This window comes from Equus asinus, chromosome 2 (genome assembly GCF_041296235.1).
Source record: "Equus asinus isolate D_3611 breed Donkey chromosome 2, EquAss-T2T_v2, whole genome shotgun sequence".
Taxonomy (NCBI): domain Eukaryota; kingdom Metazoa; phylum Chordata; class Mammalia; order Perissodactyla; family Equidae; genus Equus; species Equus asinus.
The window spans coordinates 134,498,996-134,525,690 of NC_091791.1; the positions used below are offsets into that span (position 1 = coordinate 134,498,996).

The 26,695-nt window shown below is 55.1% G+C and overlaps 1 protein-coding gene across 2 annotated transcripts; it reads right to left on the minus strand.

Annotated features, from left to right (window-relative positions):
- Nucleotides 1-427: 427 nt before the first annotated feature.
- On the minus strand, nucleotides 428-22,390 carry PLEKHO2 (pleckstrin homology domain containing O2). Of its 2 annotated transcripts, XM_044764720.2 has the most exons (6): nucleotides 22,248-22,390; nucleotides 16,067-16,216; nucleotides 11,768-11,884; nucleotides 7,337-7,441; nucleotides 5,723-5,821; nucleotides 428-4,043 (listed from the first exon to the last, which is right to left on the minus strand). In XM_044764720.2, exons 1-6 carry the CDS (start codon nucleotides 22,257-22,259, stop codon nucleotides 3,027-3,029), a joined length of 1,500 nt encoding a protein of 499 aa, XP_044620655.1. In that variant the 5' UTR covers nucleotides 22,260-22,390; the 3' UTR covers nucleotides 428-3,026. The 2 variants fall into 2 exon arrangements, with proteins under 2 accessions (XP_044620655.1, XP_070356198.1); XM_070500097.1 differs by lacking the exon at nucleotides 7,337-7,441.
- Between the last annotated feature and the right edge of the window lie 4,305 nt (nucleotides 22,391-26,695).

Sequence of the window (26,695 nt, forward strand, 5' to 3'; positions counted from 1 at the left end):
ACGTGGCTTTCTGGCTAAGAATCCATAACCTCAATCTGATTATGAGACAATCTCAGACAAACTGCAAATGAGGGATATTCTATTAAAAAAGTGGGGGAGGACTGTATTCTTCAAAAATGTCCACATCATAGGGGCTGGCCCCGTGGCCGAGTGGTTAAGTTCGCGCGCTCCGCTGCAGGCGGCCCAGTGTTTCGTTGGTTCGAATCCTGGGCGCGGACATGGCACTGCTCATCAAACCACGCTGAGGCAGCATCCCACATGCCACAACTAGAAGGACCCACAACAAAGAATATACAACTATGTACCGGGGGGCTTTGGGGAGAAAAAGGAAAAAAAAAATCTTAAAAAAAAAAAAAAGTCCACATCAGGAAAGATAAAGAAAAGCTGTGGAAACATTTCAGATTAAAGGAGACTAAAGAGACACGTATGCAATCTGACCCTCCACTGGAGGACAAACATGATAAAGGATATTGTTGGACACAAATGACAAAATGGGAATATGAACAGTATCATATCAGTGTTAAATTTACAGAAGTTGATAATTGTACTATGGTTAATGAGAGAATATACTTATTTTTAGGAAATACACACTGAAGGGGTAAGGGGCCATGATAACCAACTATTCAAAGATTCAGAAAAAATTGTGTATGTGTTAAAGAAAGTGCTCAAAAGATAAACCAATGGGTCAATCTGGGTAAAGAGTATATGGGTGTCCTTTGTATTCTTCTTGCAGCTTTTCTCTATGTTTAAAATTACTTCCAAATAAAGTTTTTAAAAACTGAAAAGCATTGCTCCTTATGACGGCCTCCAGCCTGGAGAAATGTGTGTGAAGGTGAAACTGGAGGGCCTGGCTGAGTTTAGCAAAGACGGAGCACTGGCAGAGGGCACTGGCCCGCCAGCCTACAGGAAGGGAGCCTGAAAACACGGTTTGGACCGGTGATGCCACTGATCCACCACCCCCCACCTCTGCTTCCTTGAGGACAGCCCTGGAGCTGGTGCCCACACCAACAAATAAGCCTGTGGCAGAGAAGTTCCATAAAAAGGGATTTATTGCCAAACTTCAACAAAGGCGCTTCATAAGCAGAAGACATGGAATGCCACCCTCCTCAAGGAGGCAGGCAAGGCAGCCCCTGCACTTTGCTGATCCTCCTCCCCCTTCCCTGGAAGCTGGCTTCCCCTGGGGGCCCAAGCTGCCAAGGCAGAGGAACCCCAGAAGAACCAATGGGATTAGGTGACTGAGCTCGCCCCAGAGCTACTTGCTCAGACTAGTCACTTATCAGAGGAGGAAACTGAGGCTCAGGTCCCTGGAAGCAGGTGACTTGGCTAAAGCCCCAGCCAGCCCAGGCTGCTGGTGGGGAAAAGCTATTCCCCAACAGAAGACAGCAGGGGGCCACGTGACTGTGGGCACCTGATGACATTCTTGCACTGCAGACAGATGGAGGGCCAGGCAGACTGTGGCATGGGAGCCTACTCTGTCCAAGGAGTGTGGTTGGGGATGCCAGCGGGGGTTCACGAGCCACGACATTGCTGCTCACCGCCACCTCTGCCCAGTACAGGCTGCAGAGTGCACATCAGCCCCTCCCGATCCCTGGCCGCTACCCTCAAGAACAAAGTGGTAGTACAGTAAGAAGGCATTGACCTACGCTGGCAGGCCTCAGTGGGCACGACTAGTGGCTGGGGGTGGGGCAGTGGGCAGAAAAACCAGAGCACGTAGCTGTGACACTCCCTCTCCTTCAGTAAACAAAAGTGCACATGCAGAACCGCCCGCCCCCCCAGCAGGGCTATCAGAAGCTGCTCCCACTCCCACAGGCCCCAGGGAGAGTGGCTGCGGCCCTCGGGGCCTCCGCACCTACAGGCTCTGCCTTCAGTCTGACAGCTGCAGCAGGATAGAGACTGGATGTGCTCCTGGAGCCAGGGACGATGGCAGTGGGGGTGCTAGGGAGAGGCTCAGGGTGCAGGCATGGACCAGGAAAGGGACAGGAGAAAATGCTCCTTCCACTAGGACGTTCAACAGCAGTCCATCGGGGGCCTGAGCTAGAGGGATGAGAGGAAGAGGGGAGATGGAAGTAGTTTCAGGTCCCAACATACCACCATTAGCACTTGAAGAAATGCTGGTGATATGGGACCTGTTTGAGTGAGAAGGAACCAGAGACCCAGATATAAATCCCATCTGGGGAGGCACAGAAGTTGGGACAGCTTCTCTTCTGAAGGTTGATTTGCAATGAATCACATACAGGATTTTCTGATGTCGACTTTGGAGCCATTCTGGGGTTCGCCTCTACAGGAATGTGCAAGGCTGGACACAAGCTGGTCCGGGGGCAGGGACTAGACTAGGAGACCCTTTGAGTTCCTCCTCCACCCTGGAGTCCTCCAACCACAGCTCCCCAGAGGGGAAGGCCTGTAAAATAGGAAACAGGCCCAGAGAGGGGCCACACAGCATATGGCTTTCTCACACAGATGCCACCCACCTGCCTTCAGAGGCCCTAGCTGGGTCCTAGGTCTCACTCAGCTGAGGGCTGGACCTATAGCGTGGACCCAAGGCCTCGGCAGCTGCTCGGAATAGGTGGGTGGGGAGGGTTGGTCATGGCTTGAAGGTGCCTCTGCCATGAGGCTCTCCGCCTGGGAATATCTGGACATGGAGGCTGCAGGGGGCTCAGCTGTGCTCTATTCAGGAGTCAGGAATGTAAACTACTGGGGTGAGAAGCAGAGATGATGCCACCTCCAGAAACCCCAAGTGCTGTGCCAAAACCCTGGGGCGGTTTGGAACAACCACACAAGCACAGAGGTCCCAAGTGTGTGCTCCCACCCCAAGCCCAGAGGCCAGGCCAGAGAGACAGACAGTGGCCCTGGGTGGCACCTAGCACCAGGGCAGGGCAGAAAGGATACCAGGAGTCTCTGCAGGTCCTGGCTAACCCCCGACATGCCCGATGGCCCTTCTACAGCCTGAGCAGAAGCACATTTCTTGGCAGGGCTGGGCTCTGATGGACTGGGCCGCCAGGAGGGACCATGCCCTGGCCCAGCAGGCCCTAGGGTGCACTTCTCCTGTAGAGGGTCACCAGCTCCTTCCGCTTCTCCTGTAGCCCAGGTGCCTCCTGGCTCAGCTCTCCCAGATCTCTGATTTCCTGCAGGACCTGGGTGGCCTGCCTCAGCTGCTCCACGGCCTGGCTGAGCAATGTCTCGGCGCTCACAGGGGCCGGCTCACTGCCCAGCACCTTGTTCAACAGTTTCTCCGTCTGTTCGGAGGCCACCTTCACCTCCAGCTGGGCCCGATACAGCCGTTCCACAGGCTTCCGTGGACGCCGGGGGCCTTCTCCAAGCAGGTCCCCCAGGGAGGAGCAGCGGGGATGGAACTGAGGTGGTGAGTCCCAGGGGGGCAGTGCTGTGGATGCTGCTGTGTCCTTTGGGGGAGTTCCTGGGATGCCTGAGGTCTGAGATGGCTTGACAGGCTCGGGACTGTCATCCACGCCATTCACCGAGACCTGTGCTGGGCCTGGAGCAGAGGTCTCAGAGGTCCCAGGACTCTGGGCTGGCCCAGAAGCCTCCACCCCACTCATGGAGGCTCTCAGTTTCTCCGATAAGATCTTGGGTGGGGGTGTAGGGGGCTTCCCACCCTCCTTGGGTGCAGCCTCAGAAGTCTCAGAACAGGGTACCTGGAGTGGTTCTGCACTCTCAGGGTCAGGCGGCTCCTCGGGGCTGGGGTTCTCCCAGCTCACCTTCAGTTTGTCAGGCAGGACCCTGTTGGGGGGCTGCTCAGAGCCACTGTCCTCCCCCACTTGAGTCTCTGAGTCCTCTTGGTTCTCAGGGTGGGCCTCAGAGCTTGCAGAGACGGGGGTGGGGGCTCTCTCCCCAGCAGGCACTTCCACTCTGTCACCAAGGCTGGTCGTTTCAGTTGCTGGGGACGGCTTGATAGGAGGCATGGGGGGCCGGGGTGTCTCCCGGGGCTGGGCTGCACTGACATCATTGTTGGGGGCAAGCACTGGCGGCCCGCTGTCAGGAACATCGAGGTCCAGGCGCGAAAGCCCGTCAGAAGCTGCGTTGGCTACCTGGTGGGGGCAGTACACGAGTGTCATCTTGGATGGCTGGTCTTTGGGTCAGATGTGCCCACCTACAGGGGTACTCGAGCCCTCCCATCCAGGCTGCCCAGGCCCCCAGATCCCCAGCCTCCACGCCCTCTGCCCTGGCTTCCAAGGCCACTTGATTAGAAGCTGAAGTGATTCTCTGATAAATCCTCTTCTCTCCCTCAATCCCACAGAATTCCCTGTTTTGGAATCAGAGGCCAGGAAGCCCGAGCCAGGGTGTCCTCTCAGCGCCCCCAGTCTGGCTTCTTCCAGCCAGTGAAAGAGACCACTCTTTTTAGCGGCAATTGTACTGGCCTGGGCGGCAGGGGACATGGTTCCAGCCCTGTTTCTGACCTTTTCCCGGCTATATGGCCTTGGGAGGGTCCTTTCTCTGTAACCACCTACTCAGGGTCCCCACAGCCCGTAGGTGACAGGGCCTACCTCAATGATAGGTCTCCTGAGTTGTCTTGACCTCACTTACTTCTGCTTCCACTCCCTTAAGACCTCTGTCTGTCTGCCAGCCCCACCCCCACCCCTGCGGCCCAGCTCTCCAGCCTCAGCCTGCCCAGCTGCTCAGCAGCCTGTGCCCACTCTCCTCACGCCGTCAGATGTGGCCCCAAACACGGGCAGCCCCAGACCACAGCTGACCGTCAGAGGAGAACAGCTGCACCAAGCAGGCAGCTGCCTCCCACCTGGCCCCAAGGACCCATAGGGACACCCAGCAGCCCCATAGTCATGAGGCTGCTCCCAGGGAGCCTCAGAGGCCCTGGAGCAGAGCTGGGCAGGAGGCCTCTCCCAAGGTCCCTCAGGTGGTGGGGGTCCTGGCTGGGACCTCCATTTGCCCAGTCTCTAGGCTTGGGGGCACCTCTGACAATCCGCCCTCTCTGTCCAGTCCATTTCCCCTAGCCCTGTATTCAGTCACACACTTGGGTGGCTCTTGCTTCCCAGTGTCCCTCCCACTGGCCCCCACCTTTTCATCCTCTCGGGAAGCCTGGAGACCCTGCCTCCCCCTCTATTTCCTGGCCCCCTGCCTTTCCCTCCCTCCACCCAATCTGCCTTATCCAGGGCCTAAAACTGACCTCTGGAACGCGCCCTCCCATCCATCCTGTCCCCAACTCCAGCATCCAAGGCCTCGACAATTTCCTCCCCATAACCTCGCCTTCCCAGACCGAACTCCCAGTCAAAGGGACTTGGCACCTTGAATTCTCCTGCCTCGTGCCTCAGTTCATGCCATTCCCTCCACCGGGAATCTCCCTCACACCAAGTCTGCCAATTGAAACCCTTTCTGACCTTCAAGTGTCAGTTCCAGTGCCAGTGGGTCCTCTGTGGTCCCCCCTGTCCTGGCCTCCCAGAGCCCTCCTCTATACAAAACAGACACAGCTCTGCTCGGAGCAGTCTTTTCTCCAGCTGGAAGCTGCAGTCTGAGAGGCAGGGGCTGGTCTCAGACACCAAGTCTGGCTAAGGCCAGTGTGTGCACTCAACAAGTGAGGAGGACATCTGCACACTGAGCACATACAACACACACGCCTCCACACACAAACGTCCGTCTACCACTCAGGAGTCCTCAGGAAGAAGGTGGCCTCAAGCCTGGCTGCCACCCTAAGGAGCTGGGGTCCTAGGCTCAACTGACCACCTACCTGTCCAAGCTGGGGGCAAAGACTTACCTCCTTCAGGTGGATTCTCGTGGGTGGCCGGCGCCGCTGGCCCCCACGCACCCGGTCCCGTGTCACGTGCTCCAGGGCACAGCTCTTGTCCACCTTTACCTGGGAAGGAGAAAGAACCAGGTCAGTCTTTACCAGGACTTGCGGAAAGGAGGAAATGTCCAGACATGAACCCGCCTCAGAGGCAGGGTCTGCAGCCACATCTTCGCTTGACAGGATAAGCGCCCCACTGCTGCCTCTCTCTCTGAGGCGTTCCCCACGTCAGACCTCTGCTCTTCTCCCTGTCTCTACATTGCCTCTCTCGGCTCTGCACCTGAGGCTCTCCCTGCCTCGGCAGCTGCCTCAGTGTTTGTCTTAGTCTTCCTGCCCGAATGTGCACCATCCGCCCTTGCCCCTCAGTCCACTGCAAAGATATAAGCTGCCCTGAGGCTGCTTTCGTGTTTAGCTGGGGGAGGGGAAGAGAGCCCACGATCCCCTGGATGATCCCCTGGTACCTGGCTTCCAGCATAGGCCTGCCCTGGCCCCAGTCACTCTCCCAGGACCCCTGGGGACAGCCCAGGAAAGAGCAGGGCCTCTGCCCCTTTGCGGTGAGGTATCTGGAGGGCTTATCTCCTCTCTGACAGTAAGGAAAAGGGGTCAAGAGTAGCTGGGAGACCACAGGGTAAGATTCACATGGGAAATCCAGACTCTGAACCCCAGAGCAGTCTGTCCCTGTGATGGGGAGTGGGGCTAAGACTCTCCAACTCCCAGGTCAGGCTTAGGCCCACGTGGAGGTCCAACCGTCTCTGTTCCTCAGTGGAGGAGCTGGCCCTGCTTCGCCAAGACTGTGGGCTGAGGCCCAGACCATGTTCCTGTGGCCTCTAACACCCACAGTATGGCCCATCAGCCCTGTCCCATGAAATGGGGACACTTTCCCTAGATGGTAAATGGTTGAGAGTGACACAGTCACATAAGATACAACATAGGAGCCATCGCTGCAAGTCAGGGACCCTGGGTTGTAAGAGGGGACTTGCTTGGGAAGATCACTTCCCTCAGGTCTCAGCTTCTGCAACCCAAGAGGTCACTCCAGGCAGCCCTCAGGTTCATTTTATCCCAAACAGCTATGAATCCATGATGTCGAGACAAATCCTCCCTAGGACTCTGGCCCCTTGGGACACCCGCCTGCCCTAAGCCTGATCATGGCCACTGTTGCCATTATCACCACTACAGCACAGGGGGTTGGGCAGCCACTGCAGATAGAAAAGTGAGCTTTCAGGGTCCTAGCTCACCCCGTACACCTCTCTGGCCTGGGCCCACCTGCTGTCTCCAGCTGAGGCTGGTTGGAAGGGATGCACGGCTGTAATCAGTTAAATTCTACCCCACCACTTACCCGTGTTTTTATTTAAAACGAGTTATTTTACTTCCTTACACCTCAGTTTCTTCATCTATAAAATGGGAACACTATCACCTACTTTGAGGGGTGTTATGAGGATTAAATGAAATAAGAACAGCAGATGCCCCAGTGTTTTTAGCAGTGACATAATCAAGGGGTTGTCTGGGTGAGGTGAGGCAGGGTCCTCTCTGAGATCACACACGGTGGGAAAGGGGACACTGAGCCACCCACAGGACTGCACGCACCTCATCGAAAGCCTTGTTTTTGCCTCGGTTGATCCCTTCATTGAGGGCTTTGATCCAGGATTCCTTCTCCTCCCCACTGGGTGCCTGGAATTTGATGTCGCTGACCTGCCGGGGGCATGGGTGGGATGGATGGCAGATGTTTAACAGGGCTCACATTTGGGGTCTTGAGAAATCTTCCCACCCCAGATCCCACAGTCTGCCGCGGCACCACTGGTCAGGAGCAAACCAAAATGACCTCACAACAGGTCAGATGCCAAGGCTTCAGGGCAAGGGGGGACAGATCCAGCAGGGAAGGGCTCTCTCCCTGCAGGCAGCTGCCAGAGATTTGGATTAGAGTCAGCCTTGCCCTGTGGAAAGAGCCCAGAGCTGGTCTCGCTCCATATGACTCCTCCGGGCCAGCTGGGCTTCAGTTTTCTCTGTAAAGTAGGAGTAGTCCGGTCGACATCACACCAGGCTGAGGACAATGACAGAGGTGACAGGCTTGAGGGGTGTCCATTGGTGAAGGCCCACTGGAACCAGGGCCACCTTCAGCTCCCCTCTGGGCCCCACAACCAGCCCTGGCCCCAAGTGGAAAAGCCCTAGGGTCTCCTTTCTGGCCTTGAATCATAGACTGTAAAAGAGAACGGGCATTGAGGGTCAATTCCAACCCTCAGCATGCAGATGAGGACACAGGGGCTCACCAGATAGGATGGGACTTGGCCAAGGTGGCCTGAAGCAATCCCATGACTCCTGACTTCACCCCCCATCTCACCCCACCAGTCCCTTCCCATCTCAGGCAGGAGCTCTGAGCTCCTATATTAGATTCAGAGGGTAGCTCAGAGAGCCCCCTCCCCGCCAGGCCCCAAGGTCAGACAGGAACTGGTGGAAGGAATGAGGCCATGCAAACTGAGGGGCCGCTTTGCATGATGGACACAGCAGTAGGGCCTCTGAGCTGCACAGACCCCCACTTATAGCTGGCTGACGGTGAGCCTATTTCCTCATCTGTAAAAGGAGACCACCACCATGACCTGCCTCAGGGAGCTGTGAAGATCACTATGTATCTAAAGTGTTGAACGGATCTAATGGATCTAAAGTGCTCAGTCTGTGCCCAGCTAGTAACCATCACCATTGCCTCCCTTCTGGAAAAAACAGTCTCAGTTTCCCCATCTGGAAACAGGGATAACACTGCCTATCACAAGGCCGAGGGAATTAAACTTGACTCAAGCCAGGGCCTGGCACATAGTAGGTGCTCAGTAAACAGCCACTGAATGAATGAACCAATAAATGAACGAACTGACCCAACGTTCCTTCCCTTGCCCCGTTTTTGGCCCACTGCCCACTCTCTGACCTCAAGATGTCCTGGTTCTTTGGCCAGCTGGTCGCCAGCCTGCCCATCCCCCACCTGGTGTTAGATAGCGCCTTCCCTCTCGCCACTCTCCCAGTTATGTAACACCACAGTCCGCCTGGCCCCCTCAGCATCCTCGTTATATAACTTCCTCCTGGCTGCCTCCTCTTTCTCCTCACACAAGGCCCTGGGTCCCACCCACCTCCCATGCCAGGCACAGCCAAACGCTCATTTGCATGACCGGGGTAAATTCGATCCTGGCAGCAGATCTGCGGTTAAGTCAGAAACCCCAGGGCACCTTGGCAACTGCCTCTTAGCCCAGCCATCAGGGCTGCTGGGGGCTCAGGGAGGGACAGCACTGCATCCAGGCTCTGCAATGGCCCACCCAACCCTGTGATGGGGGCTGTAAGAAAGGCGGCCCAGGGCCAGCCCCTCTGAGCCCAGCTGTTACTCCTGCTTGCAGGCCCTGAGTTGATGGGGTCCCTGCCTAATGCAGGACTTAGCATCCCAGAGAGCTTGAGAGGCATACACTTGAACTCAGCAACAGATGCAGCAAGAGTGGGGCGGGGAAAGAGCACTGGTCTGGGAGTCAAGCTCTAGTCCCACTACCCACAACGGCACCCTGCACAGGTCTCTTCACTACTCGGGGCCTCAATGGGATGAGAACAGAACCACTGGACCCAACCAAAATTGTGGCCCTTCCCCATTGGCCAGCCTACCTGAGGCAAGCTGAGGGGAGGGTGTCAGCCAAAGGGCTCCCCTAGGAGAGGGAATACGAGGTTAAATGGGACCCAGCCCCACCCTAAGGAACCCTATAATCCTGGCTGAATGAGCAGGTACCCCCCAAGGGAGATCAGAATAGGGACAAGGAGATCCCAAGAAGTTGCTCCTCTTGCCCCATCCCCATGTCCTGAAGAGCCACAGGCTGCACAGGTCCCTCCCCAAGCCCTTCAAGGAGTCCCAGGGGCACAGGCCCTACTAGGAGTTTAGGAGCCAACATGACTGGCCACAGGATAGGCCCACAGGGCCTGGGAAAGGTGGCGAGGACAAAATGGCAGAAAGGAAAAAAGTGGGAGGGGGAGACAGGAGGCAGGAAAGAGGAAAGGGCCAAGCTGGCTGAGACCAGCAGGGCAGCAAGGCCCAGCAGAGGCCACCCTGCTTCCTGGCAGCGACTGCCTGTGACCTCATGGCAGGGGTGTGGGGATGGGGAGGCAGGAGGGAGAGGGGCATGCAAGACACTGGAGTCTTTGTTTATTTGATTAGAGGGAAAAAAAAGGCGGCCTCAGGACCAGACAGCCAGGGTCATGTGACCTCTGGCCAGCCGCGGGGCCTCACTGAAGATGGGGAACACCCAGGGCGATAGGAAAGGAGAGTGAGAGGATGCTGGACATGGTGCTCTGGGCGGTCCTCCATCTGCCCTGCAGCCCCCACCAACTGTTCCACAGCCCCATCTCCCTGACTGATCGCCCTGTTCCTGGAGTCACCCAGAGCCAACCTGAACTCTGCAGGATTGGGGGATGGAAGGGAGGGTGTTGGCCGAAGCAGCTGAGATTGCAGCTGCACAAACAGGCCTCTCTGAAGGTGATGTCCCACCCTGAGCTGGGCCTGACCCACCCAGCCCCAGCTGATTCTCAGAGCTGGGGAAAGGAGGTGGCCCACAGAACAGCACTGGCAGGGGACAGAGAAGCAAGGCCCCTCCACCCCACATCCCCATGAGCTCCCTAAGAGATACACAAAGATCCAGACAGACCCCTGCCAGGCAAACACCTCTCTGCACCTAAAGAGATGCACACAGGCACGCCAGGCACAGGCAGCAGACCATCCCACACAACAGACTCTGCAGGTTTCTCAAACACACATACACAGATACAGCACCCACTCAGACAGAAAGCAGGTCTCCAGGACAGGGTAGGGGCTCCAGGGCCTGAAAGACCAAAACGTGGCTCTCCTCTTCTTCAACGAGCCCTAAGCAGCAGATATCAAGTGAAACCTGGGCCCAGCCCCATGAACCCTCACGACACTATAAACCTGTGCCTACCCTGGGGCACACCCCTATCCCCAGGATCAGAGCTCCACAGTTGCTTCTCTGCCCCTACCCACTGCAGGATAGGACAAAGGGTTAGTGAGTAAAGTATCATCGTCTCCTCCAGGGCCCAGAGCCCTGGGGACTACAGAGGACTGGACTGCAGGCCCTTAACGCTGGGGAAGAAACAGAATGGCCCCCGACAGGCCCAGACCAGACCTGCTCCCCAACCCGCAGCCTCTGTGACTCAGCCCTACTCTGCGAGGCTCCACATGACATGCAGAGGTTGGGGAGAGGCGTGGCACAGCTGCAGATGGGCGCAAGCTGGTGAGAGGTGCTGTACACACCAGCCCCAAATCTGAACTCCCTCCTGACATCTGTGAAACTACACCATGTGTCAACACCCACCCGATTCCCTGCCAGAGATGTGTGGTGCTAACAGCAAACTTCATCCGTACACACAGCACGTCCCAGGAAAAGAACCTCTCAGGCAAGAGACTTCCTCCAGCTTCAGCCAGAAAAGGAAAGTGTAAAGGGAGGAAAGCTGGGGGGCTGCAGGTCTCTGAGCACTGAGTCCAGGATAGAGGGCAGGAGGGGTAGCCCACCCAGGAAGGCCTGGGATGAAGGGGAGGCCACACCCTCCCCTCCATCCCAGACTATGTCAGGGTGTCAGAGGCCTGGTGGGGTCAGGCCTGGTCAGAGGCCTGATCCCCAGCTTTCCTGCCTCAGCCCTGGGCCTCCTGTGTCCAGGGTGTGGGAGAAGGCCAAGGGCCCCACCTCCCAAGGGCTACTTTCCAACTACAGCCTGGGAAGGAGGCCCTAGGGCCTGGAAGGGGAGAGAGGAGCCGAGCTCTCAGCAGAGTCCTAAATGCATTTCCTATCAACCAGAGGCGGGGGAGACTCCACGATAAAATGAGCAAAACGTCCAATCTGTGGCAACTCCTGGCTTTGAGACTTAGCCACAGTCAACAGAGAACCGGGCTGCATCCAGGGGACCAGAATGTCTTAGAAAGCCTTCCATGGGGGATCTTCCCAAGCACACCCAGGCCTGGGGGAGGTCAGGCAGCAGTGGGCATAACCCTACCTTGTTCCCTGGAGATCGCAGCAGGACAAAACGGTGTTTCCGCTTGAGGAGGGCACGAAGGTCCTGGCACTTTTCATAGCTGCCCAGCTCCACTGTTTCCACACACTTCTGCTCGTCCTGGGGAGGGAGACAGAGGGGACATGAACTGGTGAGAGCCAGATGCATCCAGACCCTCAAACACCCAGGCCCTGCCCCAGACCCTGATCCCACTCAGTGAGGGCATCACTCGGTCAGACGGGAACCTCGGGGTGCCAATCAGTCACCAAGATGTGGACCCTGGCAGTAGACAGTGCTCAGCCCGTGCTGGTTAGAGGGATGCCTCAAGGCTCACCATCCACATGAGAAATGAGGTGGGAAGCAAAACTGACTCAAATGTGCTTAAGTCCAAAGGAGGAAACAGGGAAAGCTGAAGAGGCTTAGAAAAGGGTGCCTGGGGGTCCATGCAGGCCCAGAGGCCAGGCAGAGATTGATGGAAGAGGTAGCCTGGAAGAGGGAGCAAGATGTCAAAAAAAGAGAAAAAAAAGAAAAGGCTTTCCAGGCAGAGCCCTAGAGGGAAGTGTGAACAGGCACGAACAAGCCCTGCCTTCACCACAGCGATCCTGAGTTGACTTCCCCACTTGGCACCTTCCTCCGCTGTCTCTTGGCTTGGGGTGAGAGGCCACTCTCCACAGCCTGCACAACGGAGAGGGCAAAGGTTCCTTCAAGAATACCCTCCCTGCAGCCTGCCATCTTGAGGCCTCATCGTTAGAAGGGCCAGTGGCCAGGACACTGGCAAGCCTCTTCTTGGCCACCCCTGGACACAGGCTGGGCTGCCTTCCTGCCAGCCAGCCCTGGCACTTGAGTATTTTCTCCACGTGGGCTCTACCCGCTGGGGGCCCCTCCAGCAAGCTGCCTGGGACAAGCTCCTCCCTCAATGGTGGTCAACTGCGTCCTCTTCCAAGAGAGACCCAGATGGAACAACTTCCTGGAGACGCCACAGAAGTAGAAGCAGGCCATGGGTGGGGGGCAGGGGACTGCCCTTGAGAGTAGCCAACAAGTTACGGAAACTTGCCATTGGACATCATGCAAACAGCCTCAAGAGCACCCATCCAGGGACCACCTCAGTGCTCTGCAGTTTTGGGTGGAATATCTGGGAGGCAGGGACTTGATTTATTTGCAGAGGAAATGCCCCAATTTCTCTCCATGATAATCTGCACATACTGAGAAACCTGACACTTAGTGAGCGCTTTTGCATCCCTGATTCTCCTGAACCTCTCAATCACCCTGAAAGCCTAGAGCCCCAGTGCGTTTGCCTCATATAACAGGAGGAAGAGAATCAGGCCTGGAGGCCAAGTGACTTGCCCTAGGGGCACAGACCCAAACACAAGGGGCAGGGTGAAACTCAAACCCACATCCTCTGACTCCCAGGCCAGAGCTCTTCCCAGCACACCACACTCCTCCCAGAGGCTCAGGCAGCACCTTAGCAACAGGCTGTTCTGCATTAATGGTCCTCCAAGTGTGGCAATGGGCCAGGGGCAGCTGATATCACCTGAGAACCTGTTAGAAATGCAAATTCTCAGGCCCCACCCCTACTGAATCATAATCTTAGGGGAATGAGCCTAGCAAGGAGTTTTAACAAGCCCTCCAGGTGATTCTGATGTTTGCGAAAGTTGGAACCTCTGCCCTACACCAGAGGTTCTCAACTTTGGTGGCACCCGGGAGCTTTAAAAACTCCAATGCCCAGGCCACATCCAATTACCTCAGGATCCCTGGAGGGCAGAGCCCAGACATCAGTATTTTTCAAAGCAGATGACTATGCAGCTAAGGTGGATAACCACTGATCTACTCTCTCTTCAGCCCCTCAGGGAAAGCAGAGCAGATAGCCAGGGTGGCCTGATCTTTCCCACCCAGATTCAATCAAGTGTCTTTTCCCATTTTTGCCTCCACACATCTCTTTCCAACCCCAGGTCTCCAATCCCTTCCAGGTTCCTCCATTCAACACAAGGGCTAATAAAATCCAACCGCTCCAGGAAGCTCCCCGCCCACCCCCAGGAGCCCGAGCCTGGGTGCTCCCCCATCCACAACGCACCTGCCAAGTACAGGCACCATACTAGGTGCTAGGGACGCCCTGAAGAACAGTCCTAACTCCCTACTGGGCCATCTCTTCTCTACCCTGTGCCGCCTGTGTCTGCTCTCCTTTCTGTTCCTCCTTCAATGCCCAACAAGGGGCAGCCCTACAAGAGGGACATACAGAGGACTAGTTTGCTGGACTGAATGCCTGACCCAGAGTGAGAGCTCAGGAAGTCCCCTCCTACCTGGGCATCCAGAGGAAGGAAGCTGCCTGGGGAAGGACCCCCCGAGAAAGGGCAGCTCACCTGCCCATGAGCACAGGCCTCCCCTAACTGGACAACTATTGGCCAAACATACTCTCCTCTGTCTTGAAACAAAAAGTCAGTCCATCTCCACCACCCAGCTCCCCAGGGCTGCCTGTCCTGGGTCTCTTCTCCACCCAAGACGCTGAATCACCCGGCCCTTCTGCAGCTCAGAAAAACGGATAAACCAGCAGGCACTGGGCGGGGGCAGCATTTTTGGAATGTCAGCCTCACTGACAGCTAAGAAAGAGCCAAAAGTCATTAGTACTCGCCTAGTTCCTTACATCAGAAAGAGGAATTGAACCAATAAGCATTTCTCAATTCCTACTCCTGGGCCAAGCTCCCCCCACCCCCGAGTGCTAAGTTCTTGAAACTGCATTGAGGTTTTTAATAGTGATTTTTTTTTTGAAGCTTGATTTAGATTTTTCATGTTTAGAGTATGTGAAATCCTTCCTGCTTCCCAGCCATGGCCAGATGTGGAGGGGCAGCCCAGGACAAGTCTGGCAGCATCTGATGGGCTGACAGCTGGGGGCCTGTCACTCAACTCTTATGGCAGCTGGGCCTGGAAGAGGCTGCGACAACCCTCTTTATTTATAAAAATATCCCCCTGCTGCCACCACAGCACATCCTAATTTGGTGACAGGGGCAGTATAGAACATCTGGGGGACTGCCTGCACAACTCATCCCCTTGCCCTCCTCCAGCAGCTTCTCTGACACCCCAACTCCAGGAGCCTGCAGACTCAGGCAGGGAAGGCAAGGTGCTCCTCAAAGGTAGCTCCTTTAAACACTGAGATCTGGTGGCCCAATCTTTCTTGGCCTGGGACAATTATGAATTTGCCAAGATACCCTGAGGCATGCTAAGAAAGGCTGATGGGGAATGAGCAGGATGCCCCTTCTGCTGCCCCTAGGCTGGTTCCTCCCCAGGTATCCCATGGGTCAAAGGCACACAGCGCTAGTCCCTTCTCAGTGGATGCGCCCTCTGATAGCCTCAAACCCCAGCACACAAAGAGGGCTATAAGTAAAAGCCCTCTTTCCTCCTCAGGTCTTCACCCAGAGCTTCATTGACTCTTACTCAACATACAATTTTAGCGTCTTTGGTTGTCCAAGTTTCAAGGCTGCTGAGACAAGAAGGGGCACAAGTCTGAAGCAGGAAGATGTGAGGACCGTGAGGGGCACAAGGACAGCAGAAATGGCAACTGGCAGCTTGATGTTAAAAAAGAAAGAAAAGCTGAAAAGTACAGTCTGGCAGTACGGAACAGTCTGATAACAAGTGACTCTGAGCCACCAAGGAAAGACAGTTTAGGCTGGCACCTTCTGTTCGAGAAGACACAGAATATTCAACAAATTTCATAGGATTTCCACCAAGAATAAGTTTTAGTGTTTATTTGCTGGTATCTCTGGGTGGAAAGAGCACTGGATTTGGTTCTAGACCAACTCCTTCAGTCACAGAGATGCTGAACAGTATTTAGCCACCCTGGGCCTCATATCCTCTTTTGTAGAAGGCGACATGATGACCAGTCTTGTGGGACTATTGCGTCCATTATATAAGAGGTAGGTAAGAGCGCCAGACAAGCATGAGCGATAAGTATTATTTCTACTATCATTGCTGAATGGAGCAAACTTCCGTTTTCTGGAACATTCACATAGGTAGAACCTAGCCCAGGGACAAGGAATTGCAGTGTCGGTGTACAGTTGAGGAGACACACACATCCCTGTGCACATATGCTTCAAAGAGCCCCTCATCCAGGAGCCCAAGACTTGCACCTAGAGGTATCATCCCCATTCCACAGACACCCAGAGAAGATCAGGCACTTGCCCAAGGTTGCACAGCATGTCAAAAGTGGAGCAGGTCTTCCGGTGCCAGTTCTGGGATCCTCTGCTGACCTGGGCTGCCGTCACTTTGCTCCCCGCCCAGCAACCCCAACCTCAGGGCCAGGCAAGTCCTTACCTCATTCTCATAGACCAGCAGCTGGGCCTGGCAGAGCAGCAGATAGCGGTCTTTCCAGAGCCCCAGTAAGCCTCCGCTGTTCTTCTTGATCCAGCCAGCCTTGTCCGCCACCCGTGCTCCCTGAGGCTTCTCTCCCTCCTCCTTCACACCCTGTAAGACAGCACCAGGACACGCCATGAGGGTTGCTGCCATGGATCACACAGTCCACACATGGAATGTGTTCCTTTGCTGGATACCTACTGATAGCCCATGTGAGCTTCCCCACAACCCCCAGGGCAGATATTCTTAATCTAATATCAGAAATAACAGTAATAACAGCAGCTACAATAATGATAATAGCAGCAGCCACCTTGTATTGAGCCGCTGTATTATATTTTACACACATCTTATTTAACCTGCACAACCAGCCCCCAAGGCAGTAGCATCGCTATCCACATGTCACAGTAGACTGAAGCTTGGAGAGGGGAGATGACTTGCCAGAGTCACACAGCTGGAGTGACAAAGCCAGAATTCAAACTGGGTCTCTGACCCCACATTCTTCCTGTTGCACGGTTCTGCCTCCCATGTGTTCATTCAACCAGTCAACAAACATTGTGCTGAGCACCTACAAGGTCATGGGTGCTGGAGTAGGCAGGGAAGAATAAAAATAACGCATCTCTGCCCTCATAGAGTTAGCAAGGCAGGGAGAAGGAGCTGAACAGATGAACACCAGACATGAACACATTGACAAGTGTGAAACGCTATGAAGGAAACAAGGAAGGGGGACTGAAGAGGAGGACAGGGATGGGGGACAGTGGGGGACCTGGTTCAGGCTGGGGTGACCCAGGAAAGCCTCCCAGAGGAGAGGGCATTTAAACAGGATCCGAGGATGGGAGGAGGCAGGCAGGCAGAGTGGTAATCTGCCTCTATCCCTGCCCTTCTAGAGAGCCATTCTGCAGCCCCTGCTTCCTGCCCCAAAGCAGAAGGCTCCTCTGCCCTCATCCCTACCTCGGGCCCAGACTTGGGGGCAACTATTCCCTCTGGTGGGGGCTCCAAGGACTCTGTCTTTGACCACAAGCTGGTACAGGAGGTGAACTCAAGCCCTTCTGTAGGACATGACAGCCACCCTGGAGCCTCTAGGCCAGCCACTGACATCTTGTGCCCCTCAATTACCTGCTTAGGTAGCTAGATGCCAGGTATATGCCCACCAGATGGGATCAGATTCGCCTCTGATCCCCAGCACCCAGCACTCTTCCTTTACACATAATGCATGCTCAAGAAATATCTGTGAAATGAAAATAAAAATACACCCAATTTGCTAACCACTTTGCTTCAGGGACTGGTACCCACAGTAATGAGTGTGAAGGGGAAGGTGGAGGAGAGGGGGTCAAGAGTGTGTCAGAACCTAGAGGATGCTAGAAGGAAATCAGCACTGCCTAATTTTGACCACTTTATAATTTACATAAAGCTCAAAATAGGGGCCCCACTTAAAAGGAGCACACCTCTCCCCAGGGATGCCCTGTGGCCACAGCTGCCTTTGGAAGGACAAGCCCAGGCAGATAGAAGTGTGGTGAGCTGTCACGGGCTGGGCAGGGCATGGCCTCCAGGCTCTCTGTCATGGAAGGGGAGCCCCAGCCTAGTTCTCACCAGGGTGGCCTCCTCCCCCTCTGAACTGCACACTCCAGTGGTAGAGAGTTGGAGCTTTGAAGCCCAAGTCACACAGACCAGAGGCAAGTCACTTGATCTCTCTAAGCCTCAGTGTCTTCATCTGTGAAATGGAGATATTAACAGGAGTTGCAAAAATTATAACTCCATGGGGGCAGGGATTTTTGTTTTGTTTACTGCTGTATGCCCAGTGCCTAGACAGTGTCTGGTACACAGTAGGTGCTCAATAAATGTTTGTTGCCGAATAAAGATACAGCATATAAAGCAGTGCCTAAACTCAGTAAATGGTAGCTGTCATTATTGTTACTGTTGTCACTACCATCCCCTCTGGCTCTCAGGGACCATCTATCTCTCTGGTCCTGGTCCAGAATTCAGAACAAGGCCTTTCTGGGCTTAGCCGCTGGGCCTCAATGCCCCAGGAGCTCCAGGAATGTGAAATGCCCTCTGAGGGTCTCTCCCTAACTTGTAGATGGCGAGAGAAATGGGGAAGTGGGGTGGTCCCAAATGGTCTTCCCGGATGGAGGAATGAGGAAGTGGGAGGCTTGCCTACAGGCCAGTTATGAGCCACCCTAACCAGGGGAAGAGGAAACTTCAGGGCCTTCGATGAGAAAGGGGAGGCTCTCGCATCCTCCCACACACCCACTCCGCGCCCCCTTCCCGGACACCACAAGAGACCCTGTGTTCAGCCCCATGGGCTGTGTCACCTGCAGGGGCCGCATCCTCTCAGTGATCCCTGTAGGCTGGCCCAGGCCCAGGGCTGGAAGGGAAGAAGTGGGAAATGGGAAACTCCGCCCCATATTTCACACATCACACCCCCCATCAGCAACTGCAGCACTGTTGACCACCTCCCAGGCCTGCAGTCTCTCTTAAACAAGGCAGGAGGGACTGTGGGATATAAAACTGCTACCCGGACCTCCCACCTCGGAGCTCCAAGCTCGCCTCCTGCTTTTCAGGGGCCCACTCACCACCTCATGGGCTCTCACACCCCTTTCTAAACTCTCTCCACTTGGGACCTCCCCTGCCCGCCTCACCCACTGCCTGACATGTGAAAACTTCCTGCTCACTAGAAGTTCCCAGGGGGTAAGGCTGGAACCTCGCGCCTTGACCACTGTCCTCTCTGGGTGTAGTAGAGCAGTGCCCAGTGACTGCCATGACTGGATTAGCTAGAGAAGTAAGTCCAGGGCCTTTGGGGATGGGTGGGACCAGGATGGGACTGAGGCAGAAGGCAATTTGGGATAGGGGAGTAACAACTGAAGGGCTGGAGGTGGCACAAACCAAAGCCCAGGGAAGAGTCTCCTTGTCAGAAATCAGCCACAGCAACCACCGCCCGAGGGAGGCCTGGCTGGAAGTCAGAGTCCTGCCTGCCTGCCACGCTTCACTCAGCCCCTCTCAGCCCCTCAGACACTCTCCCACCAGGGGCCTGGCTACGCCCCAGTAAGTTTTAATAAGCGGCCCTTCCCCTTGGCAGGGCTCACAGGGGAGGTTTTGTCCTGCTCAGCCCAGTTTCTCGGCCTCCTCGCCTCTTATTGACCAGCTGACCACTGTTCTTCCTGTTTCGCCCTCTCCTCTTCCATCCTTCCTCACTCAGGCCCTCCCCTGCCCACTGTGAGCAGCTCCTGAGGCACCCCTGGGCACCAGCCTGGCTCCCCTTTGCCTGAGGTGGGAGGGTCTCTGGGTCATTCATCAAAAAAAGAAGAAAAAAATGCCAGGTCACCCCTACCCTCTACACAGAGGGGAGCAGGTGGAAAGCCACAACACAGGCCATGACAGAGAGATAGAGACTAGCAGAAAAAACCTTGTTGGCACCTTAGAAGGGAGCTTATGACAATGACCTTTGCCCTTTGACTAAACCAAAGGATGCTCTGACCAAACTCTGCTAAGAATCCATGTCAGAGCCCTGCGATAGGGCAATCAGAGAAGAAGCACGGGCTCTGCCCTAGGGAACTTCCAGTGTGATGCGGGCAGCATAGACTCTGCACAAGGGAAGTCCCCGGTCTGGGGGTTGAGTGGGCTCCCCTGCTTGAGAGGGCCCCAGGCCATTGGGAGAGACATAGCACCTACCCGGGGGGGGGGGATACGGTCCCAGCTCTCTAGTAGGGTAAGCGCTTGGGGCGAGGTTGAGAAGCTCTTGTAGAAGGCAGGGTTTGGGTAAGACTGTGAGGAGGGAAAGAGACACACACCTTGGCCCAGAGGAGAAGGAAAGGCACAAAGGGTATCAAAGACCCTACACTCTCAACTCCTTCACTAAAGAAAGTGCGGCCCAGAAAGGGCCAGAGGTGAGCTCCAGGTCACAAAACCCGTGCTGGGACAAGACACTGCTTTGCCTCTCTCCAGAAGGGTAAGGGCAAATGGGAAGCCGGGAGCCACTGGAGGCCAAGCCAGGGAAAGCTATGACTGAGGGGACGGGGGCAGAACCCCACAGCTGAGACAGGAAGCCCTGGGTCCAGGGTTTTCAACCTTACTCTAGTGGCAAAAAGACCTCATGTTGATATTTGCAGTTTTCAAAGCTTTTGCACATATATCATCGCATTTCTGGATCACCTACCCTTCTCATTTTATAGATGGGAAAACTGGGGCCCTGAGAACATAAGTGGACAGATGCCCAGGGCCCAGACTCACACTTCATCACCAAGCCTCAGCCTGATGGGGACTACCAACCCATTGCACAGAGGAGGTCACTTGACTAACAGGGTTTGGCACCAGGGTGGTCGGGGCACGGGGAGAAAGCTCAAAGCTAGGGGGAGGGCTGAAAGCAGCCATGTGCAAGTGAGGTGACAAGGCCAGCCTGGGGTCATGGGGCAGAGCAGATGACTATGATCTAAGAGGTGTTTTAGACAAACAAATATGGGTACTGAGACCGAGAGAAACAAGGGGAAGTGATTGGGAAAAGAAACAGGAGGAAAAGAGTTAGGGATGCCAAGGGGGAGGTAGGGGAGAGGCAGCCCCTGGCCATGTGGGGAGGAGGTAGGTAGGACCTTAGATGGCCCAGATATGTGGGGAGCTTTTGGCACCTAGAAGTCAGTAAGTGGCAATGTTAGAGACCCAGGACAAGAAGGAGTTCAAGGCTACGCTGGGCTAGGCTGGCCCCGAGACAAAACCATCGGCTCAGGAGGCCCCAGGAGAACTTCCCTTAATTGGGGGCCAGAGCAGATCAGGAGATGGAGTAATCCTGTCCCACATCCTCTGGGAGAAGGGGAAGGGCCACAGCTAGACAGCACAGCCCTCACAACCGGGGCCTGGGGTGGGGGGAGGGCAGCCCCACCCCTGTCAGCAAGAAACCACAGCAAATCATAGTGGCCTGACTTTGCCCCTTACTTCCACCTACTCTGAGAGAAAAGGCCACAATCATACTGTCAGGACCCGGAGAGGAGGCCAGGACCTATATTTTATAGAAGAGGAAATGCAGGCTGAGAGGGGAAGTGACTTATCTACCATCCCACAGAAATGCAGGGCCTAGCCTGGAGGGAACGCAGACAGCCCAGCTGCCCCTGGGGAGTGGCCCCAGGAAATAGGGAGATGGGCAGTGACAGAGACACAAGCAGCCTGGTCCACTCAGGGCTCCTCAGCTGGCCAGGTTTGCCCCAGGAGTGAGGGCTTCATCTTTCCTCCCTGTCCATCCAGGCAAAGACACATCCCCTTCCCCTGGGCTGGGATGGGCAGAAGCTAAGACCCCCTCAGAGGACAAGAAGCAAAGTCCTCTAGACTCAGTAGACCACCCCTCTAACGTATTCATTCCACAGACACACATTAAGTGTTTGCTGTGTGCTTGGATGGCGGGGCTGCCGGGAGAACTGAATTTGCCAGTAAAGAGCAGGGGTCAGAGTGCCTGACCCCACCCCAGACCAAGAGGGTCCTGAGCAGTAAGAGGGAGGCTCCAGGGGCACTGCTGGTCCAGCTGTCCAGCTCTTCCAGGAAGTCAGCCCTCCCAGGGATGTAGGGAAGGTAGGGGCCAGCATCAGCCCCCACCTGGGCCTGACTCCAGGGCAGCAGAGACCGCAGGGGAAAGGGGACTCAAAGGGACTTACACAGGGGAGGAAAATGCACCTTCTTCAGTCCTCTGGCCATCAGGCACAGTCACAAGCTCAAGATTCCTTGAGACGGGGACTCTAAAATGCACCTCCCCAAATCCCACACACACAGTCGGCCCCTTCAGGATCCGACCTGGGCGGCATGGGAAGTCAGCGATAACCGGGTTCGAGCCCAGCAACCCAGGCCACTCTCAGCAAGTCATCAAACTGACCAGAGCCTCAGTCTCCCCGTCAGTCCAATGGGAACAATAACAACCACCATGCCCACAGCTGGTAAGAGAAACCAGAGAACATGAAGGAGGACGGGTCTCTGAAGTACCGGACGCAGATCGTAACCCGCCTCTGCCTCATCTGCCTAGGTTCTGCCTGGGGGAGGGGGAGGAAGGTGGTGTCCGGAGACTGGCGAGAGAGGGGCTGGCTGCTGGAACAAGGGCCTGAGCCCGGGACCCCAACCCCCGTGACGGGCTCGAAGACTCCAGCCCAGGCCCCCCGCCTGGCCCAGCCCTCACCTCCTCCTCCATGGCGAGTCGGTTGAAGTCTGGCCGGTCGGCCGCTCACCCCCGGCGCCGCGCGCGCTCCGCCACCTCCATCCACGCCCGGCGGGGCGGCGGCTCTCTACGTTCTGTCCCGCCGGCCGCCGGGGCCCAAGAAACTTCGGGGGGGGCGGGGCCGGGGGCGGGGAGAGGCTTCCGGGGGCAGGGGGGCGGGGCCTGGGGCGGGGAGTAGCGGCGCCTGGAGGCCGGGGGCCCGGGCGGGAAACGGAGGGGCGGGGCCGGAGCTGAGGGAGGAGCCTGGGCGGGGCAGGGCGTGGGTCTGGGGACTGGATGGAGGAGCCCAAGCCGGAGGAAGAGGGAGGGACAGGGCGGAGAGAGATTTCCCCGACCCGCAGAAGACGAGGGACTGGAGGGCATAAAGGGTGCTGGGGAATGGGCGGGGGGAGGGGGCTTCCGGCCGGAGGCGGAGGCGAGGGATGCGGGCGGGGCCGGAGTGCCGGGCCAGGGTGGGGCCCGAAGCGCTGGCTGCTTGTGCCTTTGAAGTCTCCTGACCCGGGTGGGCTCGGGTTGAGAGACTGAGCCAAGCCGCCCTGGACGGCCCAGAGATGGGGACACCAAGAGACTCCCGCGGCAGTGGCAACGACCTGGTCCTCTTCTCCCTGGAACCTCCTGGCCGGGCGGGGCCTCGAGCGCTACACCCTCCAGAGAGTAATACAACGGGAAGACCTGGGGCTGGGAGTCCGGACTCTGGGGTCTCTTTGGGGGAGGGAGTCTTCCCCTGGCTCTCAGGGGTCCCCAAATGCAGTGTTCTCCTGCCCTCGCTGGACAGTGCTCAGAGCTGTCTCCCTCTCTGGTCCCTGTATCTGAGGGCCACCTCCCATCCCCCATCCAGCGGTGATCTAGCAGCCTTGACAACCTTGCTGGGGAGTGAAGCGTAGGGACTAGCAGAAAATGGTGTTAGTTACACCTTGTGCCCTCCTTTTACACTTAGAGAAACAGAGGCCCAGAGAGAGAAAGTGACTGGCTACCTCGCAGCCCCAGCACCATCCCCCCTCCACCTCTTCCCCTTTAGCTCTCTGGGTCAACCCTGCCCCATACCTCAGCAGGAAGAATTAAGTGTGTGGGATCAATGGTGACCTCCTTTGACTCTGGCTGCCATAGCAGCAGCTGCATCAGTTGACCAAGCTCCCCTTTCACTGCCTTCTGCTGGCCCTCAGGCTCCCAAGCCACTTCAAGCCCTGCATAGAAAAGGGCAGCCTGGGATCCCAGGGCCAAGGGGGAGGAAGACCGGGGCACACTTTTTCCTCATGCCTGGGCCTGGATTCCTTTATCTAAAGGAAGGAAGAAGTTCAGCCTGGGGATCTGAGAAAGTCAGTGTATGTGGCAACCTCTTGCAGTCAACACGTGGTTTTAGTCCTTCAATCTGCAGAGCTGTGCAGCTGTTGCACCCTGTGCCTGAGGACTCAGAAGATTCTGTATCTGGAAACTCAGAATCCACCTGCAGGAGACCAGAGACCCTGGGGAATTCATGTTGTTGCACAGAAGCAGCTCTCGGTGGGGGTGTGGGTGAGGTTGTTTTGATATCTAGCCAGCTCTGTCACTTTGGGGAGTGAGCCATTGATAACCACCTTGGCTTCAGTTTCCCCATCCAGCCCACGCTGGCCCTCTGGTTGTTGTCTCCACACCACATGCATTCATTCAACACAAATATTTTATTTGCCTTGATTGTTTGTCAGGCCCTATACTGATGGCTGGAAGATAGTGGCAGGACCCCCTGTCCCTATCCTCTATCAGGGACCCTGTCCTCTATCAGGAGAGAAGGGCATGTAAACAGATGAGAAAACTATGTGTTAAATGTGAGGGTAAATGCACAGAGGAAGGGCACCAAAGCCAGGATAAAGGGGTAGGACAGGCATTCTTGGTAGAGGGGACAGTGTGAGCAGTGGGAGAGAGGCATGAAACAGTATAGTGTATGTGTATAGGGAGGCCAGGCTGGAGAAGCAGACAGAGCTCAGTGTAGAGAGGACCTTGAAGGCTGTGTTGAGGAGACTACATTTTAACCTCAGGGCAATGGGAAGTCATTGAAAGTTTTGGGCTGTGGAAGTGATGGACTCTGTTTTGCACGTGCACCTAACAGATGGAGTCTGATTGCATGAGGCATTCAATCTGCAAGGCTTATTGAGTGCCTCTTAAGTGGGGTGCTTTCCAATACTTCACCCTGGTATTTGTTCACTCAAAAGAATTTAGGGAGCCTCTGTTATCTGCTTACTGTCCTAAACTCTTCACATGTATCTCATGTGAAGTAGGTACCCACAAAAGTAGGTACCCACTTATGAAATAGATACACTTGTTATCCTCATTTTACAGATCAAGAATCTGATGCTTGGACCGGTTTAAGGTCACTTGACTGGTAAGTGGTGGCGCAAGGATTTAAACCTCGCCCAACTCCAGACTCCATGCTCTTTACTAAATGACCTGTTTTTGAACCATTGTGTGACCAGGCCAGACAGATCCAGGCCATGCTTGGAGAGCTGATGAACAGAGGGAGTACTGTTGTAAGTTCTCCAAGAGAAATAAACAGGGTAATAAAATTGTAACTGGGAAGCCCACTTTAGATCTGGTGTGTGTGGTGGGGAGAAACCTTTCTGCAGAGTGGATATTTCAGTGGAGACCTGAAAGATGAGAAAGAGACAGCCACAAAAAGAGGTAGGGTGGAAGGGGGAAAGTATTTCATGCAGAGGAAAGAGCAAGTGCAAAGACGTTGGCATAGGAAAGGGCTTTGGTGGTCAAGAAACACCAAGGAGGCCAGTGTGACAGAAACATAGTGAGTCAGGGAGAAAGTGGGAGACTTGAGGTCACAGTGGAAGGAAGGGAGGGAGTTGGCCTCAGGTTATGACAAGGACTGAGGATTTTATTCTAAGAGGAATAGCCTAGGGAGGCATTGAGGGCTTTTAACTGGAGCAGTAGCAAAGTCTGATTCATATCTTTGAAAAGACACCTGCTGCTGTTTGGAGGAAGGACCCTAGTGGGCCAGAGTGGAAGCCAGGAATCCAGTGAGATGAGGAGACCATGGCTGTAATCCAGGGGAGAGGTGATAGGCTGCTAGCTCTAAGGTGTGGAGTAGGGATGGAGGGAAGTAAATAGATTCAAAATATATTTTGGAAGCAGGAACAATAGGTTTCCATGGTGGATTGGATGTGGTAGGTGAAGAAGGAAACAAGGATATGGTGTAGGTTTTCTTTTTCTTTCTTTCTTTCTTTTTTTTTTTTTGAAGAAGATTGGCCCTGAGCTAATATCTGCCACCAATCCTCCTCTTTTTGCTGAGGAAGACTGGCCCTAAGCTCATATCCATGCCCATCTTCCTCTATATGTGGGACGCCTGCCACAGTATGGCTTGACAAGCGGTGTGTAGGTCCACACCCGGGATCCGAACCAGCAAATCCCAGCCTACCGAAGCAGAACGTGAGAACTTAACCACTGTGCCACCAGGCTGGCTCCTGGTGTAGGTTTTTAACTTGAGCCAAAAATGATGATGCCATTTACTGAGATGATGAAGACAGGAGAAAAACAGATTTATATGGTATTGGAGAAGGAGATTAAAAGTTCTGTTTTGGAGAAAGTGAGTTTGACATGCCTGTTAGGCATCTGTTTGGAGATATCAGGAGGAAAACTGGAGACACAGTCTGCAGCTTAGGGGAGAAGGACAGGCTGGAGATGTAATTTTGGGAATCAGCATGTAGCTGATAATTAAACCATGGGATCAGAAAAGAAAAAAAAATGATAAAGCCCTCAGATAAAGTCTGGTTGAGGAAAAAGGGTTGGCTCAGCAAAGGAGATCTAAGAGGAGCAGCCAACATGCAGGAAGAAAGGAGGGGAGTGTGTTGCGGAAGTTCAGAGAAGAGAGGATTTGAAGGAGAGAGGATCACCTGTCCCAGAGGTTCAATAAAATGAGCACAGCTGCCCAGTGGTGAAGCAATGCGAGGTGAAGTCGTGCTCTGGAAGCTAGAAGACCATGAAACACCCTTTCAGTTCCTCTACAAGATTGTCCTTGGAAGCTTAGGGTTGTAAAGGCAGCGGGCAAAAGCTTGGAGAGAGAGGACTCTACACGGGAGGGGCTCTTTTAAGTATCAAATGAGAGGATCCCGAAAATGCATTTTATAAACTGCCCAGCCTTGTGCTGTCGTTCTTGTTGTTACTATGAGCAGGGTACTGGACTGAGACCACCAGTGAGAGAGAGCAGATAAGACGTATGGAGGGGCCAGCCTGGTGGCATAGTGGTTAAGTTCCCTCGCTTTGGTGGCCAGGTTCCCAGGTTTGGCTCCCAAGCACCGACCTACACACACCGCTCATCAAGCCATGCTGTGGCAGCAACCCACATACAAAATAGAGGAAGACCGGCAAGAGATGTTGGCTCAGGGCCAACATTCCTCACCCAAAACAAAACAAAAACCAAAACGACGTAT